The sequence below is a fragment of the Typopeltis vanoorti genome, chromosome 23 (assembly GCF_054136105.1).
Source record: "Typopeltis vanoorti isolate ZY-2024b chromosome 23, IOZ_Tvanoo_1.0, whole genome shotgun sequence".
Lineage (NCBI taxonomy): Eukaryota > Metazoa > Arthropoda > Arachnida > Uropygi > Thelyphonidae > Typopeltis > Typopeltis vanoorti.
In genome coordinates this window covers 96,959,031-96,980,614 of record NC_143571.1, presented here as the reverse complement: position 1 = coordinate 96,980,614, position 21,584 = coordinate 96,959,031, and the positions used below count along the sequence as shown (strand labels likewise).

General features: G+C 36.1%; 1 protein-coding gene across 2 annotated transcripts in view; it reads left to right on the top strand.

The window, feature by feature from the left end:
- Positions 1-21,584, top strand: part of TBC1D23 (TBC1 domain family member 23) — a 417,318-nt gene that overhangs the window by 82,989 nt on the left and 312,745 nt on the right. For both annotated transcript variants that reach the window (XM_090412602.1, XM_090412603.1), the window contains exon 5: positions 10,060-10,183. In XM_090412602.1, coding sequence (XP_090268728.1) covers positions 10,060-10,183 — 124 coding nt within the window. The remainder of the gene's footprint in view (positions 1-10,059; positions 10,184-21,584) is intronic.

Sequence of the window (21,584 nt, the reverse complement as noted above, 5' to 3'; positions counted from 1 at the left end):
CTAAATTACCTCCTGTGATGATTTCACCACCTTAGAAGTTCTGGCCTCCAAACGTTTTAACTTTCTGTCCACCATCACTCCCAGATCTCTAGTTTCATTGATCACTTGTAGAAAATTAATATAATTAATAAAATTGTGTCCACAATTTTTTTCCTCGGTCCAAATTGATTTGTTACCAGTATTGTACTAATATTGAATGTTATTTGCCCATATAACCAGTTTGTCCAGGTCAGTTTTCAGGGGTTCTGTCTCAGAAGTCTCCCTTATCACCCTTCCTTCCTTTACATCATTAGCAAATTGTGTATTACTATTTAGTCTAACCGTAATATCATTAATATACAGTTGACTTTCACTATTGAAAACTTGTGGGGACCAAGAATAGTTTAAAACAGCAAAAATAACAAAACTACAGTAATAAACTTTAAGGAAAGCACAGATATTTCATTCTGAAAATAACAGTACGTCGTCAGTGTGTGGTAACAACAAAGAGTTCAAAGAACAGAATACAAGATAAATACAGCAATCAGTTTATCAATTAAAAATTGTTGCAGTCTGCTAGAAAAATAAAATTAAAGACAATTTTTGATATTTACATATGAGAATTTCCCAAACTTTTTTTTTTTTTTTTTGTGGAGGGGAGAGAGAGAGACGGAGACAATCATTCTGATTCAAGTTAAGCCAGTGTAAAAAGGCTTCACAACTTTCTTTGAAAATGCATTCATATTTAAAACTGCTTCCATGGAGAAGACTAGTTTCATTCCACAGGATACTGTGTTTAGCAGTGGCGGCCCATACATAAGCACTGCGACACTGCAGCACCCCCAAGGAAAAAATGAAAAATTTAAATTTTGTTTGTGTTTATAAATAATAACAATGCTTACAACATATTAAAGTTTACAGCTTATGTTTTGACATTGATTGAATAGTTAATAATTGGAATTGTTCGATTAACACTTAAGATTACGAAACAAACGCACTGCGTCTAACGCCGATATTCGTTTGCGCTTGTCATTGCACATTGTCATTCAGACATAACGTGCTGAAAAACGATACTAAAAATACACTGCCCAAATGGCAGTGTATTTTTAGTATCCTTTTTTAGCACGTTATTTCTGTGAGATATGAAACGTTTATTATTGGTGCGTGTGTGTGGTGAACTATTTTTTGTCAGTATTATTTTATTTTGTTAAAATAACATATAATTATTTATTATAGATACAAGGCTGAATTATGATGAGTGTCACTGTTGAAAATATGAAAAGAATTATATTTTTTCAATTATCGTTACACGAAATAAATGCACTGCAATCTAACGCCGATATTTGTTTGCGCTTGTCATTGCTATTGATACAGAACTTTTATTATTGGTGTTTGTTTGTGGTGAGGATGAAATATTTTTAATAAAGCAATTTTTAATATGTAAATTTATTTATTAATAAATTTGTTACTGATTAGAAATTTTTTTTTTTTGTATATGCAGCACCCCCACTTAAAATTTTCACCGGCCGCCACTGGTGTTTAGTATCAGTGTTATGCTGTGCCAGATCAGACTTTGGAAGTTTTAGGTATTCATTGTAGTACTGATGGTCATTAATTTTTTTTTTCTCTACAGAACAGTCTGTTTGCCCAAAGTTTGTCAAATTACAAATTGCATTCACAAAAGATCTGGTAAACACCAGCTAAATATAGAGGTGGGTTAATAATTTGTCTTTTATAGATGATAACAGATGAGAAATTTTATTGATAAAAAAATGTGGGATTAAGGTGAAACTTCGTCAAAATTCTACCAATATCTTGTGAGATGTCAGAAATATAACAGATTGGAACCTTTCAGTCTATCGAAGAATCCTTAGGTGTTGGAGCATAGGAATCAGTTATCTATTGGATTTGATAATGGTTGTAACCATTATAATTCCATTCAACTTTTGATATTGAGAAGCCTTGTTGTAAGCCTGAGGGAGAGGAGCAAACATTGTGCTCTATTAGTTAATGACTTTACAACACCAATTTTTTGGGAGGTGATTAGATTTTAGATGATATCCTGCCAGTAAATGTAGGTTTTCAATAAATACTGGTTGACAAGCTACCAGAGGACATGTGATTAAGAAGGATATTTATGAATGGTAAAATCACAAGCATTGTTTTTTTTTTTTTTTTCATAGTGAACTGAATATGTGGGTGAAGGCTATTGATCTAGTGTAGGACAGTAGTAAGTTTGTTTTCCGAATGAAGCCAAACAGCAAAAATGTCACTGCACAATGAAATCAAACATACAGTTGGGGATGAATGAATGAAAACTAGGTATCTTCCAGATGGTTCAAAAAATAGTTTGCCAAAGGTGGATACAGAAGGCTCCCATGGCTGTGCCTTCAGTCTGTTTATAGGTCTTGTTTGCCAGCTGAAATATTCTGATTGTATAACACATTCAAAGAACTTCACATCAGACTTGTATTGGAATATCCTTGATTTTTTTTTTTTTTTTTTTTTCAAAAAAATGTGTGGAATTCTTGAGGAATGAACTGGATTTTTCAATATGGGCAGTTAATGGACATGAAAGAAACTTAGCAGTTCTATATATATGGGAGAGGCAACACAATTCACATTGGATCTTACTGGACAACCTTCTTCTTTTTTTTTTTTTTTTTAGCTTCTAACATTTGCTTACTTTTGAATTCACTAAGTTTATTTTTCCATAGTCATTTCCTTTTATTTTCCACATAGCAAAAAAAATTCAGATTTCTCACACTCTGAGAGCTGCTTAAGGTAGTTCTTCCTCAGTAATTTTAAATTTCTCTTAAACAAAGGAAGATGAAAGAATCTTCCTTGTTTTTCCTCCCTCCAGTCTATAACTTCATGGTTGAAACTACCCATAATGATAGTCTTCTTTGTATTCATAATGTTAATCTATCTGTGCAGTTCACAGTCATCTTCAGATGAGCCTGGCTTGTAGCAACATTAAACTGTGTATTTTGCCCTGTTAACTTCTGTATCTCACCAAATCCCTTGAGTAATACAAACAGTGAGTATTATTGTGATTGTATTACTCATGTTTTCACCACTGCCATTGGAGTTTGCTACTCTAGTTCGATATAGCTCTTGTGCAATATTTAGCAATACTCCCTACCTTTCCTATCTTGTCTGTCTCATGCAGCCATCATGTTATGTTTCCCTGATTATTATATTCATTCCTTTCCCTGATTTTCACTCTTTCAAGCAACTTACACCAAGTTGGCAGATGCCCTAAAATAGTACAGAGAGAAATGTAAGAGAGCTAAGCTATATGTAAAAGGCTAAACAAACATCATGGGAAGACTGGTAAGAATTTGGTATAAAAAATAAATATCAGCAAGGTTTCGAGATGTTCTGAAAGCAATTGAAAAGCTTAGAAATGGTGGAAAGAGGATTGAACAGCAGTAAAAAAATTTTAAGAGGAATGCAAACACATGTATATATCAATACTTGAGGCAGGAACAGCCATCAAAACTTGAAATGTGTGAAGGCAGATGATCTTTAACCAGAGGTATAAAAGTTTTGCAGTGATCACACTATATAATTCAGAGAGCCTGATCAAAATGTCTGATTCTGACCAGGCTCTTATTCCAGTTATCCAGATTTATTTTGTTTCATTTTTCATGTTACCTGTATCATCTCAGATTCTTTTTACCATACTCTTTCCTTTATTTTCCTAAGCTGTTTCTGTATGTTCCAGAACATTTTGTCCTCTTCCTGATATTGTTTTGTATTTTTAATGAAGTCTTCCCATGACTTGTTTAACCACTTTTACATATAGCTTTATCCTATTACATTTTTTTCTATATTCTCTTTGGGCTCTGGCCTACCTACTTGCTAGAAACCTTTGATATGCTTTCTTCTTTTTCATTACTGCTTATTTAACTTCTCGTGTCCTCTATGGTGTTCTTATTTTTCCATCCTTGCAGACAGCTTCACTGCATGCCTCCCTAGCTGAATCACTGTTTTCTTCAAAGTTTTCCACTGAGACTCCCAAGATTAGTATTATTATATGGGTATCTCAATGGAGTCAAGATACATCATAGGAGACCTGTGCTAGCCATTATTCACATAATACTTGTCATAACTCTCCTTTAACTCTTTAACTGTCAGGGACTCGCAACTATCTCTGGCAATCCATTCCAATCATTTTTCACTCTCCAAGCAAAAAATCTACTCCACACACACACATACGCACGCGCACATAACTACATTCTTAGACAATTTCCAGAGTCACCCCCTACTTCTCTCTCTCTCTCTGTTCATCATGTATTGAAAAATTTCTTTTTTTGTTAATCTTATAGATCCCCTCTTTTTCACCTATAAGCTAAACTTTCCAACCCACACACTTTCATCCTATCCTTGTAGGGAGAGTATTCCACAGATTATTCCACATATTTCACTAGCTTGGTCGCTTGCCTTCTCTGAATCCTCTCCACTACCTCATATCCTCAAGAAACCCAGATGACCAACCAAATCTGTGCATTCAGTCAAGATATGACTAAATCATAAACCTGTTAGAAGGGATAATAACTTCTCTATCTTTACTTGTCAATGTGTTCTTCAACATCCTAGTAATCTTTTGAGCTAAAGTACATAAGACTGCATTGCTAACCAAAGGTGCGTAATATATTCAGATTCACAAAGTTCTCTAAGATATCTAGAGCTGCACATCCAGGGGGTCTCTGAAATCCAACATGTCTGCTATCACCTGTAGGAGCTACACTCGGATATATACTTCTGTTGGATTCCAAGTCACATTGGGATAAGGGAAACAAGTCTTCACATATTGAAGCTAGGTCAGCTTGTTTCTTAAGCTTCCATCTGCCTGTCCCATACAGGCATACCTAATTACAGGCAGATCATAAGACAGAGACTTGTATCCCAGTGGATACAAGTCATGGAATAGAGACCAATGAAAAGCTCTATTGAATCATGCTTGAAATTAAATTGTGAAATTAAATAGTTACACTCCTGCCTATTTAGGGATGGTGTCTACCTGTGTGAGATGTGACTAACCATCATTCATATTTTAATCAACTGCCCTCATTTTGCCAACTAGCACACTTAATCTGTCTGAGCCCTATACACTAGGACAGATTTTATCAGATTCAAGTGTCACCCTGGTTCCTAAATTTTTACAGTATCATTGTTTACAGTGTTTTATATATATTCTGTACATATTAGTTTTATTAGTTTAATTTATTGTATATATGCTTTAATATCTGGTTTTCATGAATGTTTTATGAATTTTTCTACACTTTTTTATACTACATCTTACATACATCCTTTACACCTTTTTTCCTACACTCATTTTTATGTCTGTTTATGCTCTTTTATTTATTACCTTGTCTACTGCTAAGAAATGTTTCATTTGTTTTTATAAACAGATTTTTAGTACTTATTTAGTATTTATTACATTGTGTACTGGTGTAGAATGACCAAAGCTGTCCTTGGGGCATTAAATCCAAGCAAACAGACCTATTACAGATTTTTGTTTTCAAAAAATACATGGTAATACCTGCAGCCATTTGGTGCAGAAACAGTTTGAATGTTTGAGTAGTAACAGTTTGAGTTCTAAACAAATTAAGATATATATCTATATGTGTGTGTTTGCACACACATATAAAACTTTGAAATCAGTTTAAATTGCATTTGAGGTTTTCTGTATCATTAAGACAGAAAACCTCAAATACAATTAAAACTGATTTCAAATTTTAAACCTTCATACTAGGCTGTGTTTTACACGTTTTGAAGCCTGCCAGAACTAATTTTACAAATAAAATTCTACCAAAACAAATTGCAACTAACATGCTGTATAAACTTTGTGAAAATGCACCTGCCTGATGCAGAAGGTACGTAACATATGGTCAAGTGAGTTCCCACAGGCTTCAAAATGTGTAAAACACGGCCTAGCATGATTGCATTATAGAAAAAGAAGATAAAGAAATAAATAGAAGGAAACAAAGTGTTTTGGCCGTATAAAGATTGTTAGGTGATTTTTGTGTTGGTTTAAAAAGAAAGCTATTTAATATGTGCATTATTCCATTGTTTATGACTGAAAAAAACAGGAAGACTTTTCTTCAAGACTCTTTCATGTAGTTCAAAGAACCTTATAGAAAAGAATGCTCCACCTGACAAAAAAGGATAGAATTAAAAATAATAGAATTAGGGAGATGGTGGGAATAGAGAATATTGTGAAATATATGGAGATAAGCTAGTCATTTTAGCTGATTAACAGATGAAAGAGGGACAAAATTTAAGCATTGAGTGGTTACCAAGGAAAGAGAAGGAAGGATCGCCAAAGAACAAGACGTATTGTCTACATAGTCAACTAGGATATACAGGGTGTTCGGGATAAATTTGACAGTTTCGTAAGGAAAAAGAAAATCTTCTTTGTATCTATTAAATTTAATGAATTGACAAAAAAACATTACAGGCAGAGTTAATTACAATACTATCAACAAGATTTACTCAAAATAACCACCATTAGCATCGATCACAGCTTCAATTCTGCTTCGGAACCTCGAACAAGCTGATGCTACAGTCTCCCTGGGAAGGGCTGCAAAAACTGTTTTAATTTTATCCATTAACTGGGCTTTTGTATTACTGGAAGTGCGATTGGTGTCTTTTTCAACTGCGCCCCATACAAAATAATCCATGGGGTTAAGGTCTGGGGAGTTTGGAGGCCAAACATTTGGACTGGTGAAGTCGTAGAAATTTTCAGACAACCATTTTTGACTTTTCCCAGAGGTGTGGCAAGGGGCCGAATCCTGCTGCCATACATACGGCCTACCATTGGCTACCCTTGTTATCCAGGGCTTGACTACAGTTAGCAACTCCATGAACAAAGCCCGAATTCCAATGCCAGGGTTCTTCAACACCTGTTCCTGCAGATTTGCGAGGAATTCTGCTGTACGAACGCAATCAGATCGTCTGCTAGGGATCTTTCTTCTTGCTACATCCTCGTAGTCACCATTGCAAGTCTCTAGTTCATGCCTGATTGTTTTTACTGTATTCAGGGAGCATTGGGCAGCAGTCGTAATATCCTTATTTTGATGGCGGGCACGAATCATCATGATACAAGTTATTCTCTTCCATGATTCAGGTGGGTTCCAGCTATCCATCCTTTCTGACATCTTGTATATGAATGAAGAAGGGTCCAAACTTTTAAATGAAGAGAAGTGTGTGTTAATACATGTAACTTACGGAAAAATATAATTAATTATAAATATGTCAAATTTATCCCGAACACCCTGTACATTAAAATAAATTTTAATATACTTCAATATTTCGGCAACATCACGTTGCCATTTTCAAGAAACTTAAGAACAAGACACGTGCACACAGGCACAACAAACAGTGAGTGAGGAAGAAGCAGAAAGCTATTATTTCTTCTCAAGTTCTGATGGTGCCCCCTAGCGGGCATCCATAAATAGGGGGGTGGGGAGTTAAAACGTTTTAATTTGTTAGTGATTTCCTAGTTTTCCAATCGGAAATCACTAACAAATTAAAACAATTTAACTCCATACCCCCCCCCCCCCCCATATTTATGGACTCCCAAAAATACATAAGAAAAATGTGCCATTACGTTCCATATTGGATGGCATTGATTCCTCCACATACAAACTAGCTAAACATTTGGCCAAAGCTCTCATACTACACTGGCAACACACCTTCACACAAAAAACTCAGCCCACTTCAAAGCCAGCATAGAAAACCTTATATTCAAACACATTGACATAATGGTCAGTTTTGATGTCTCCTCCTTATTCACAAATGTCCCACTCAAAGAATCCTTAGAGCTAATCCAAGCTAAATTTCCTCCCGATATCACCACCCTATTTCAGTTCACAATGAACTCAGGCTGTTTTGTTTGGCAAGGAAAATTCTACAAACAAATAGAGGGGACAGCTAGGGGTTCTCCACTCTCCCCACCCTTGGCCAACTTTTATATGGAGACTTGAAGAGAAAGCCTTAAACTCTGCCCCACAAAAACCAACCATTTGGCTTCGCTATGTTGATGATGTGTTCGCTATTTGGCCACATGGCTCCGATGCACTCCTTTCCTTCCTAACACACTTAAACAACCAACACCCCAGAATCAAATTCACTCTGGAAGAAGAAAAAAACAACTGCCTTCCTTTCTTAGACACACTAGTCACCCGCCAACCTGATGGAACCTTGGTTTTCTCAGTCTATAGAAAACCCACCCATACAGGCAGATACATTCACCAACAATCCCACCACCCCGCCTCGCAACAATATGGAGTCATTAAGACACTGCACAACAGGGCTAAACTTATCTGTTCAAATGACAATGCCCTAACCACAGAACTAAACCACATTCTCAACACCTTCTCAGCCAATGGCTACCCCCCCAAAAAATCCAAAAAAATATTGAAACCAGTAAACCACAACTCCCTCACAACAAGGATTACTCTAAATCCATCACCATATCCTATATCCGAAGCCCCTCGGAAAAAATTACAAAAACCCTAAAAAAACATAACTTCTTGTTACAGACCATATTAAAAATTGGTATACCCTTATCCGCTTTACTAAAGACCACCTCTCTCCCACCCCCAGACCTACCTGGTGTATACCAGGTCCCTTGCAGCTGTACGCTGTCCTACTTTGGCCAAACATGCAGGACAGCAAATATCAGAATTTCCACAAGGACTACATCCGGTTTCATCAATACAGCCACTCTGGTCTTGCTGACCATGCGCTGGATACCTGCCATAGAATATGGTGGAAGAAAGCCACGATAATACACCGTAGTAAATACAAATATGAAAGACTTTTCATGGAATCAACTTCAGCTGTAAGAAACAATCCAAACCTCAACAAATTTGGCTGTATGAGACTGCCTCAAATTTGGGAAACCTACATCAGAAGACCTTCAGCCCAATCGCCCAAGAATACCAACATTGCCTGCTAGGGGGCACCATCAGGGCTTTAGGAGAAATAATAGCTTCCTGCTTCTTTCTCACTTACTGTTTGTTGTGCCTGAGTGCACGTGTCTTGTTCTTAAGTTTCTTGAAAATGGCAACGTGATGTTGCCGAAATATTGAAGTATATTAAAATTTATTTTAATGTATATTCTGGTCGATGTTGTAATTTCCTTAAATTATTTAGTAAAAAATGCATAACCATCGTCTATCATGAGAATTGTCTACAAAGGTGTTACATAAGATGGTGGACATCAGCTAAAGACAGTGAAGTTAAGTAGGCCTGAGTCCAGCAGCAATATTCTGCCCTTACAAGTGATATATACCTATGTATTACTAAACAGTTGTGGGGAATTGTCCTTTCAGTAAAATATAAAAATATATTAAATGTATGAAAATGAAGTTATACATAATGCTACTTCACTTTGCTCTTTAAATGTTCATATGAATTACTATATTCTTCAGACTTAAATTTAAATGCATTTAAAAAAAAAAAAGTATTTTTTCAGGTGGTCCCATTTGGCTCTCACTGTTACAAACACATAATCTAGATTATATAACAAAAAATAAATAAAAAAGAAAAATGTTCCAACAGAAAGCGTCATAGACATAATGCTGTTCTAAGGGAAATTCACTGTGGCAACCTATCCACTAAAACAAGCAATCGCCAGCCTGGCTGGCCGAGTGGTTAGCGTATCTGCTCTCCAACCAAAAGGCCACAGGTTTGAATCCAGCTGTGAGCATGGATGTTTGCGATTGTCTGTGGAAATACTAGTGGTGGTTGGCAGTAGATGGCATTGGTGTAGTTGCGGTCAGTTGGTGGATTGAGTGGTGGAGACAGTTGTAGAGCAGGTGCCCTCTCTCGATGATTCTTTAGACTCCCTGGAGGTGTCAAATAATAATAATAATAATAATAATAATTCCTGCAATCCCTGTACTTCAGAAATTGGTTGATTTTGATTAGCAGAAGAGGCTTGTTTTCATTAGGTTATAGTTCAAACTTTTGACATGTTTCTTATCTATTAAATGCTAAAATCCAGTGTAATGCTTAATGATATTTTTACATTACTTTTTTTTTTTTTTTTTTTTTTTACAGAATTTGTCTGAGAAAGGGGCATCCTTATCACTTATTTCGGCTGCTTCTCTTATATCATGATCCAGAACTATGTTCGTTCCTTGATACCAAGAAAATTACTCCTGATACTTATACTGCAAGTTGGGTATGAGCTGTTTCACTTAGTTTTGAAGTTTTTAAAAGTGATAAAAACAAAAATTGAAAAAGAAGAAACTATATTGATGTATCAGCTTAAGATCAATTATTTCTCTTGTTGCATGCAATAAAGATGCGATCAAAATAATAATTCTTCGATAATTTACAAGAGAAAAGGATGCAGCAACACCTTACCTGAGTATACAGACTCAGTTCAGGACATCTACACAGTTCTAGATAAATTTATCATAATGTTAGTAATCTGGCTGATCATGTTCATTATCCTTAATTGTTAGGCAGTCCTAACAATTAAGGATAATGAAGTTCCTCATGGATAGGTGCCTTCCACCCTTCTCTGTCTAAAGCAACATCTTTCATATGCCAAAAACTTTGAAACCTTAATGCAGGTCAAAGGGCTTTATGTCATGTTAATTTTGGTTTTCTCTTGGGTCTTGTACCATCCATAGTGCTCTCAAACACCAGCAAGGAAGTCTGTCCAGATTTCCATTTGCACAGTGTGGCCAAACTAACTGAGTTGATGCTTTTTAACTGTGTTAAGAATTGCCAAATTAGGGATATTCAAATCTTCTAGCAATTGTTTGTTAGACATTATGCTCTGTCCAATGAGTTGTGTTTATTTTCCCTGAAGCATTTCATTTCAAAAAGCCAACAGTTTCCTCTCTGCTTCTCTCTTTACTGTCGAAGTTTTTGCCCCAAGAGAGCTGCTGGCAGTATTATACTTTCATATAACTTTATTTTTATAATTGTACAAATTGTGTTGTTTTTTCAAATTTTATTAAGTTGATTCTTTATTGACTAGAGTAAATGCTAAACTACCTGTATATATAAGGCAGTGTTCAAACAAATTTTAAAGTATGGATCTTAGAAACAAAACTTTGATCAAAGATTGGAAACCACAGATATGACAGTTCTGAGAAAGATTAGGGGAGTGAGCTAATGGCATCAATGGTAGTATCATATTAAAAATGGGAATATTAGGCAAGAACTTGACATCATCATTCAGGCATGTGTTAGCAGAGCTAATCTAAGGCGGCATGGCCACTAATACAGAATGGGAGAGAAAAGGTTAGAGTACAAGTTTTTTTTTCCCCCTGGCTGGCAGGAAAAGAATCAGAAGACCAAGAACTAGGTGAATTGATATAATAAAAAAAGTTCTTTAGTGCAGAAAAATTGTTGATAGGAAGTTAGGAATGATGTAACTTATTCTTGTAGTACTATCATAATATCCTGTACCCCTTCCCCCAAGGGCATATATGTCAGGAATTTGATGATAGTGATGATTCATCATTGACCATGCTATGGAGAGTTTGTTTTATTGTTGCTGTTTCATTTAAATTTGAAGTCAGACATTCTCCTAGGTAATTAAAACCATTAAATTGTATGTATTCCTGATTCAGTGTTTTTTATATATCTTCCAGTTTTCATCTTTGTTTATTTGAATTTACAGCCATGTTAAATTTCTACAGGTTTCTTGTAATTTTGCAATCTGGTATTGGAAATTTGATTTGTTATCTGTTATAGTTGCTGCTTCATCTGCATATACGAGGTGTGGCTATTAAATAACGAGACTAGTTGCAAAAATATGGTGTATTATTACAATTGTACAACTTAATTGTTATCCCCTTCAAAATACTCCCCTCCTCTATCTATACACTTGCTGCATACGAATTTTCCATTGTTGGAAGCAGTGCTGCAAGTCATCAGGTGTTATCTGCTTCAGTAGCGCTGCTGTTTTCTCCTTTACCTCATCCACTGACTGAAAATGAGCACCCTTCAGTGTAGATTTCAACTTTGGAAAAAGGTAAAAGTCGCATGGAGCCAAGTCAGAAAAAAAGAGACAAGTTGATGCACTGAAAAACTCCCACGTCACCAAGAATGAAAAAAGCAAGAATGAGCAAGTCAAAACTGCAGCCAATACCGATTGTTTTTTTTTATATTTATTTTATTTTTTTATAATATATTAAATATATTTATTTTTTTATTTTAATTTCAGGAGGAGATATAAATGTAGAAGGTATTTTACCTTGGGTATAATAAATGTTAAAAATACCAAGCAATTTTAAACCTGGTTTTACTCCATTTCCCAAGTAAGTAAGTAAACAGACAAACAAGTCAAGTTTGCGCCTGCAAGTGATGCAAGTCTAGCTGATCCTACAGGTAGTGCAAGACCAAGGCAACTCGTGGTAAAGGTGGCATAAGCTCCGATCACTAATCTTAATATTTACCCTTAATGCCAAAACACATCTCCTATATATACTGATATATATATATATATCAGTGGTGTGATAATGATTGAATGGGTACCAGACGTCAGACAGTTAACCAACATTATTACCTTGAGGTTCTTGCCAAGCTTAGAGAACAAGTGAGGAAGAAGAGACTCAATCTGTCTAAGAACAACGCTTGGATTCTCCATCAGGATAATGCTCCAGCCCACTGTCTACCTGGCTGATAAGAAGATCCCAGTGTAGGACCATCCATCTTACTCGCCAGACTTAGCTCCATACGACTTTTGTCTTTTTCCAACGCTGAAATCTCTTCAACCTCATTTTCATGCACCTGTAGCTCATCATCCAATGTAGCAGTAGCATTGTGCACCATGTTACATACACCTGATTGATATATCTTAGCAAAGTGAGCACTCATTAATTGAACAATCTCATTAGCTTCTGCCACTAGAGTACCATCTGCATTCAGTAAAATTATTCTTCCACATTCATTCTTTCTTTTGCTTGCAGCATAATGATAAAGTTCTTTTGGATTGCCTTTAGCTTGCATAGCTAATTTCTTTTCATACTCCAATTTAGCTTTCCACAAAATAACACTCAGCTGGTTACTTTTCTGACCTGCACTTTATATACACCTCCAAATCAAAATATTAGAATAATCAAAGAAAATGTGTTGAATGATTTACAATTCCAATTATTGCATAGAAAATAATTATTACCAAATATGAATAAGCATCATCTAAATCTACGTACTTTTTACATTATATAATCATGTAAACACATAAAAATGTAATATAAATTATAAGAAAACTGTTATTTGAAAACATTTACAAAATTAGAATAATTTTTAACATGGTTCAAAATATTAGAAATATTAGACTATTCCAAATTTTTCCAATTGATTTGGGGAGAGCATAGAAATAGCATATATTTCAGTAGCTCTGAGACTGACTTGTATGTGAAGAATTGTTTGTACATGGATTTCAGTTAATCTTTTGCTAAACATGGGTCAAATGGGTGACATATCAGAAGCTAAGAAGTTTCATATGGTATCTCTAAACAATGAGGGCCAAACTCAACAGTTTATAATTAAGGAATTGAAATGTTCTCAAGCAAGTGTGAGTAGAGTATTGAGCTAGTATTCTAATAACAAGAGTTTCCAAATAATCACTGCCATAACTTTTAAAGTTAATAACTAAATCATGAGATGAGAGGAGATTGAAGAATATTGTGAAGAAAAACCTCTTCTGAAGTGTAAGATATTTTCACAGGAGATGGAAAGAACTAGGTGTGAATGTGTCTAAATCTGTGATGTTGAGACAACTTCAAAAATTTGGTTTTAAATCACGTGTGCCTAAGACGAAGCTGCTTATGACTTCCAAGCAAAAGGCAGCTAGAGTCTGATGGTGTAAGTAAAGACTTATAGGGTTAAGAGGACTGGAAAAAGGTATTTTTTAGCAATGGTTTTTTGCCTGCCAGAACAGTCAAACTGGCCCCATGAAAACATTCTTCTACAGACATAGGACACCTTCAGGAATAAGGAGTAACCTATTTTCGGTAGGATTTCAGTTCCAAATACCTACACGGTAAAATTTGTAGCCTATCTTAATTTACGAGCGTAAATTAAGATAGGCTTGTTTGATATAATGCCCCATTGACATCATGCACTGTAACTATTGCTACAATTTTTCGTAGGATTTCGGTCCCAAATACCTTCACGGTAAAATCTGTAGGGCTAAGCATGAGTGTAAATTACGATAGGATAGGATTGTTTGATATAATGCTCCATTGAATACCATACACTATAGCATTTTGAATAGCTTCTCTCTTGGCACCTTGTCATATGTCTTTTCCAGATCTACAAAACTTAAATACAGATCTTTGTTATATTTCCATGATTTCTCAACTATTTGTCATAAAGTGAAAATCTGATCCTGACAACTTCTATTTGGACTGAATCCATCTTGTTCTTCACCAAGCTTCCCTTCCACAGTCCTCAACTGTTTCTCAAGTATACTTGCATAAATCTTACCAGGAACACTCAGTACAGAAATACCTCTGTAATTCTCACATTCAGTTTTATTTCCCTTTTTATATATGGGTACTATGAGAGCTCTACTCCAAACATCTGGAATTCGTCCCTCTGTTCAGACCTTCTGAACTATGTAGTGCAGCCACTGTAAGACTTTTATACCTACATACTTGAGTATTTCTGGTCAAATATCATCTACTCCAGCTGCCTTTCCACATTTCAAGCTTTTGATGACTTTTTCTACTTCAAATATGGATATATATTTGTGATTGCATTCCTGGTCAGTGTTTTTCACCACTGTGCTGTCACTGATTGTTAAATTTAGCAGTTTTTCGGAGTAATTACTCCTTACATCAAGAATATCTTTTTCTACAGTTTTCATGTCACCTTTATCGTCTGCAATTTGTTTAATAGCACTCTTTCCTCCATTTCTCAGCTTCTTCAACAATCTCCAGAATATCTTATTACCTTCTTGATATTTATTTTCTATGTTCTTACCAGAGTCTTCCCATCACTTTTGTTTAGCTAGTTTTACACAGTGTTTAGCTTTCTTACATTTGTTTCTGTAATCTCTAAGAGCACAAGCTGACTTATTTGCCAGGAACTTTTGATATGCTTTCTTCTTTTCCTTCACTGTATCTTATACTTTCTGTGTCCACCATGGAGTTCTGTATTTTCTGTCCTTGCAGACAACTTCACCACGTGCCTCTCTGGCAGAATCAATCAACGTTTTCTTCAGAGTTTGCCACTGAATCTCCAAGGTTTGTTTCCTGTTCTCAAACTCATTCATTTTTTCTTGAATAATGTTTGTGTATTTTATTCTACAGTTCACATCTGACAGCTGCTCAACATTTATTCACTTTAAAACTTTCTTACAGCCAGCAAAGGTTGCTTGATTGGTAGAGCCTCTGCTACTAATGGCTCAGCAAAATGTTTAAGCAAGTTTGAGCGTGGTTAGTAGTTGGAAGGGGTACAATCATTCGATGCTGTTGGCATACTCTCCCTCGATGAGTCTTTGGACTCCCTGGAGGTGTCACATAATAATAATAATAATGTTCTTCTTTTCAATATGAAATTCAATTTTATCCTGCTGAAGACTAAACGGTGATCACTTCCAATTTCAAATCCTCTGTACACTCTAGTGTCCTGCACGAGTGAGGAGATATCCCTATCAACAATAATAAGTTAATGATAAGTCAATGAGACTTTTCTTATTCCTTGCCTCTTCTCTCCATGTGAATTTGTGCAAATTTTTATGTTGGAACATGGTGTTAATAATAACCAGTCCATGTCCTGAGCAGAAATCCAACAAGTATTTGCCATTAGTATTAACTTTGCTCTTTTCTCCAGATTTTCCCAAAATATTTTTGTATGTCTGACAATCATTTCCTACTCCAAGGTAGGAAAGACCGACTTTTCATTTTTCATTGATAAATATAAATCTGACAAAAGTATGCTCTCAACCTCCTGAAAACCAGGCAAGTCTATAAAGCCAAAACAACAGGTAAATTTTTACAATGGAACTGTCATAGGTTTTACAAGAATAACAATGATTTCAAGATTTCGTTGCTGAAACACAAACCTTTCTGTTTTGTCTATAGGAAACATACTTAAGATCCATTGAGGATCCTACCTTATGGAATTTTATTGTTGTACTCAAGGACACAACCAGAGTCATGCTCATGGAGAGTAGCTATCCTAGTGGACAGTCATACTCTTTTTCATCGTGTCCAGCTTAATACTGCTTTGGAAGCAGTAGCAATTTGCCTATCTGTAGGATTCTTGTTACAGTATGTTCAATTTATTTAATACCGAGTGCTGAGTTAAATTAATCTTGATAACCTTATCTTGCAACTGCCTGAGCCCATACTTCTTATGGGTGACTTTAATGGTCACAAAACTCTGTGGTGTAGTGCTAACACAAATAAATGAGGTCAAATCATTGAAAGAATTCTTGACAATAATGACCTCTCCCTTTTGAAATAAGACAGAATTGTTTTTTTGGTAGCAATGAAATTGACGCAGTTATCTGAACCCCATTGGGGGATGGCTTGGAAATCAGAATTGAGGGTAGTGGTGGTTGATATTCTGTAGGTTGAGGTGAGTTGTGCAGCGTAAAGTTTATCAAATGAAAGGGAAAAGTGCAATGTAATATCATCTGCAAAACTGCATATTGGGTTGGAGATCAACTGAAGTAAGTCATTGATATATAGAAGGAAGAGGGTTGTTGAGAAAACAGAACCTTGTGGAGCCCCAGCATTAGTTGAATGGTGAGAGGATAAGGAACCATCCACCATCACACATAGTGTGCATCCAGACAGAAAGCTGGCAATCCAACTGCAAAAGTCCTGAGACAGACCAGTTGATGGGAGTTTGTGCCAGACCAGGTGAAAAGCTTTTGAGATATCAAGTGCAACTATTTGAGATTCACCAAACGTCTCTGTGGCATTTCAGTAACTGCAAAGTCACCACTTGGATCATATACCTTTGCAAAGTGATCACTCAGTAACTGAAATATTTCTTCTGCTTCTGTCACTTTCTACCATCAGCACTAAGTAAAGTTATCTTCTAACAATCATTATTTCTCTTATTGCTACATGACGAAAATACTCTTAGATTTACTTTGTCCTGGTTAGCTAATTTTCTCTCGAAATTTGACCTAGCCTTCCTTACCATAGCTGTTACCTTCTTGCTTATGCTTTATACTGCTCATGGGCATGCTGATCACCTTGTTTATATTCTTTCCAGAATGCTTTCTTATTTTACAGCTCCTGCTTTATATTGCTACACATCCACTTAATCCCTACTTGGTTTATGTTCCTAACCCAGGGTATGCATTCTGATACTGCCTCACACAAACAATTCTTGACTACTTCCCATGCACTAATGACATTCATTCCATGTAGTTTCTTATGCCATGGCACTGCTCCAAGTTGCCTCCTAAATTTGTTCATAATCACCAACTTTGTAGTTCCACATAAACCCTTTCCCTGACTTTCTTGACATGTGGAAATTTCAGTCAAGAAATTTCCACTTGTTGAGCAACCTCCCAGGACAAGACTGCATGGTCACTTTCCCTGATCATAGGCAGAGGTGATAATATCAAGCAGTTATAGATAGATAGATCTGGTGCTATTACCAGATCCAACACACTCTAACTGCTTGTCACTGACATCACATTCTGTTTCAAGTAATTATCCCTTAGTCCCTTAGTAACTGTATAATACCATTTCCATTTTGCCATGTGCCCTTTCATTCCTCCAATCTATATCACCAAAGTTGAAGTCACTCATGATAATTGCTCAGTGTGCACTCATTGTACTATGCTGATGCATGTTGTCCACATTTTCTTCTGGACCTCCTCCCTCCAGGTCTATAGCAGCAACAAACAATATATTTTGTCCTATTGGCATCTATCTCACACCATACAGCCTCAAATGAACCATTTCCATCAGATCTACAATCTTCCTTAACTTCTATTTTTGTTGGTCGAAATTCTTCAGCTATTATTAATAATACCTTTCCTCCACCTCCATTTCTTCTATCTTCTCTGAAAATACAATATCCATTATATTCTATTCCTGATGTGTATTCTGTAAATATTTCCATGGCAAATGTTTATCTGAAATAGCATAAATAATTTCCCGCTCAGTACTAGTCCATTGGAACACTTGCAGCTGCTTCTCAACATCCATTCACATTACACCTTGAAACCCACAGAACAAGTTTTTTTTCTTCTTCATCCCTGCTACTACTGTATATTGTGGAACAGTCTTCCCACTTATGTGTTTCCCAAGGAATACAATAAAGAGGCTTTTGAATCAAATGTAAACAAGTTTCTCCTGTCCTAATGCACTACCCATACACAGTACTAACGTACTATAGGTTGATTAACCAACCTATCATGTATGGCCTCAACATTTTAAAAAAAAAAAAAGGTGACAGACTGATATGAGCATTGAGATAGAGAAGAAATGGTGGTACTCAGTATATTGAAAAATATCAATGTGAATATATCAGTGGACAGAGACATCGTGAGGAATTTTGACGCCTATGGCCAGGAAAGAAACTTTCACCGTTCTAAAAAAAAAAAAAAAAACTTTAAAAATCTCAATTTTTTCGCCTATGTAAAATTAGCACCTATGGTCGGGGCCACATTGGCCATAGCCTCACTATGCCTCTGTTAGTGGGCCTAGATGGTATATCTGCGTGTATGCTACAAAAATGTGCACATAAACTGGCAGTTCTTCTGGCGAACTTGTTTAATCTAAGTCTCAACTCTGTCAAGGTTCCAAGGGAATGGAATGAGGGTAAGATAGTTCCACTACATAAAGGTGGCTCCAAGACAGAAGTAGCAAATTACAGACCTAGTATATCTGGAGTGATGGTAAAAGTATTGTTAAAGTTAAAAGTAAAATTGAGGAATGGGCGGATATGTTGAATTGGATTTTAACGGTATTGATGCGAACACAGATTGTTAAGAAAATAACTATTTATTAACTTAAAAGCTAATATTTCGCTGGTATTATATCCAACATCTTCAGAGCACACAAACAAAGCTTGTTACAATAGCGAGACAACCGCAATCTGGTGTAACAGTGGGGATAGTATAAGTAATTGTAGCGTTGCAACACAAGACTAAAGTCCTAATTAGACGCCAAGTTATTAAAAAAAAAAAAAAACAGTAGTCCAAATAGTAGTTTCTGAAAGTTTTGAAAAAAAATAAAAATAAAAAAATATTAATTTGGTCTTAGGATGACTGTCTCCCAAATCTTTGGTAGATTTATACAGCCATACTTGTTAATGTTTGGAGTATGTTTTAAGGCTTCTGTTGATTCCAGGAACAACCTCTCTGACTTGTAGAAGCTTCTGTGCAGAGCTTTTGTTTTTTTCAATTGATCCTGTGTGCCGTGGTATCCAAAGCATGGTCTGCCAGACCCGACTTGCCATAGCGAAAGTGACGGATATATTTTTTGTGTTCACTGAGGCGGATGTTCACAGTTCTTCCTGTCTGTCCATAGTAGGCTCAATGACATGAACAGGGCACTTCATAGACTCCTGGATGTGATAAAGGAGTGCATTTGTCCTTAGGTGAAAGGATGAGAGTTGCCAATTTCACATAAGGTTTAAATACGGTGCGCAGTTGGTGTTTGTTAAGCACCCTAGATATCTTTTCAGATGTGCCTTTAATGTATGGGATGATGATAGTTTTGTTGTAGTCTTCTGTGGTAGATAGTGGGTGGGGGGGAAATTTCTGGGTAGCATTTAGTATTTTATCTATCTTATGGGGATTATAGCCATTGGTCAGGAAGGTGTGACACAGGTGAGAAAGTTCAGCAGTGAGAGCAATGTCATACCATATTGTTGAGAAGGGTGATGGTGTGATTGTTTGTGTAAATATCTCCCTGTATGTGTGGGTTTTCTATAACCCGAGAATGATAAGGAACCTTCTGGAAGACGTGTGATCAGTGTGTCCAGGAAGGGCAGGCAGTCATTGGCTTCTAGTTCCATTGTAAAGTGGATTTTAGGGTGCTGGCTATTTAGATGCACTAAAAATGTATTCAATGTATCTGGGCCATGTAGCCAAATAGCAAACGCATCATCAACATAGCGTAGCCAGAGACTAGCTGTGAGAGTGGCTGTGTTGATAGCTAGCTTTTCCAGATGTTCTATGTAGAAGTTGGCTAATGGGGGGGGGGGGAAATCCCATAGCTGTCCCATCTAATTGTTTGTATATTTTCACTTTCCATGTAAAATAACCTGCCTGTACTGTAAATTTAAATGGCTGAAATATATCAGTGGAAATTGTGAATTTAGTAAGTTAAGTGTTTCCGTCAATGGTAGATTCGTGAATAATGAGGTGATATCAAAACTCACCATTAAGTCTGAACTGTTTAAGGTGTGGTTTTCTAAAATACTTTTTAGGTGGGTAGAATTTTTAATAAAAGAGGGAGAATTGTTTGTGCAAGTAGCTAGTAGTTTGGCTAAATGTTTAGCTAGTTTATATGTAGGACTATCTACAATAAGGCGTAAAGGTGTATCTTGTTTGGGGATTTTTGGAGCTCCATATATCCTGGATGTTTTAACGTGAAAGGGTTTGAGTTTGTTGACTGTTTCTTTTGGCCAGGAAGTGACTTTGTTCAATAACTTGCACATCTTATTCTTTTGTGAGTTGGTGGGATCTTGATCTATAATTTGATATGTTGACTGGTGTTGGAGAAGAGTGCGTGCATTTTGCTTTCATATTCTGTTGTATCCATTACTACAGTTGTTTCCTTTGTCTGATTTGGTTATTGTAATGTGGTTATTATTGCGTAGCTCTTTTGGAGCCATTATTTCTTTATGTGGGATATTATTTGTAGGAGGCTTAGAATGGATTAGGATATTGGCCACGTCTAACCGAATATTATTGGCTATTGCTGGAGGCAGGTCGTATATCCCATGTTCAACGGAAGCCATTATTTTGGTTTTTGGAACTTCTTTAGGAGTAACGGCAAAATTTCGTTCCCGACTTAATGCACTCGTAGCTTCTTTGGTTAAGGTTACTGATGATAAGTTCACAACAACACCATTTCAATGTAATTGTGGCCGCTGCATAGCAATGCTTTGCTGGAGGATTTCAAATTTTTTTCTGGTGTCGGGTTTTAACTTTGGCAAATTCTTTGTTGGCTGTAGAATTGGAGATTCTGTCCAGGATATCCTGTTGCTCTTGGTTCAAAATGTTAGATAATATATCACGTAGTGCACTGTTGGAAGAATATATTTTTGAAAGTTCTCGGTGAGTAGCGTATAATTGTTTTCCCGTAATAGTGCTAAACTCGCTCATTTATAAATACATTGGGCTTTGGCCGAGTGAAACTTGTTCTTAATTTTTATACAGTTTGGTATCAAATTGGTTTCTTAGCACCTTTTTAAGAAGGCTATACCTGTTCAGTTGCTGCTGAACAGGTTTTTATAGGGGGCAATATGGCCTTGTAAAAGGTAGGTCCTGTCTCAGTAATTTATTTACATCTTATAATAAGGTTACAGTAGAATTGGATAAAGGAAGTGACTACACCATTGATACTGCTGGACTTTGCTTTGCAGAGGCATTTGACAGAATACCTCATGGAAAAACTATTACACAACTT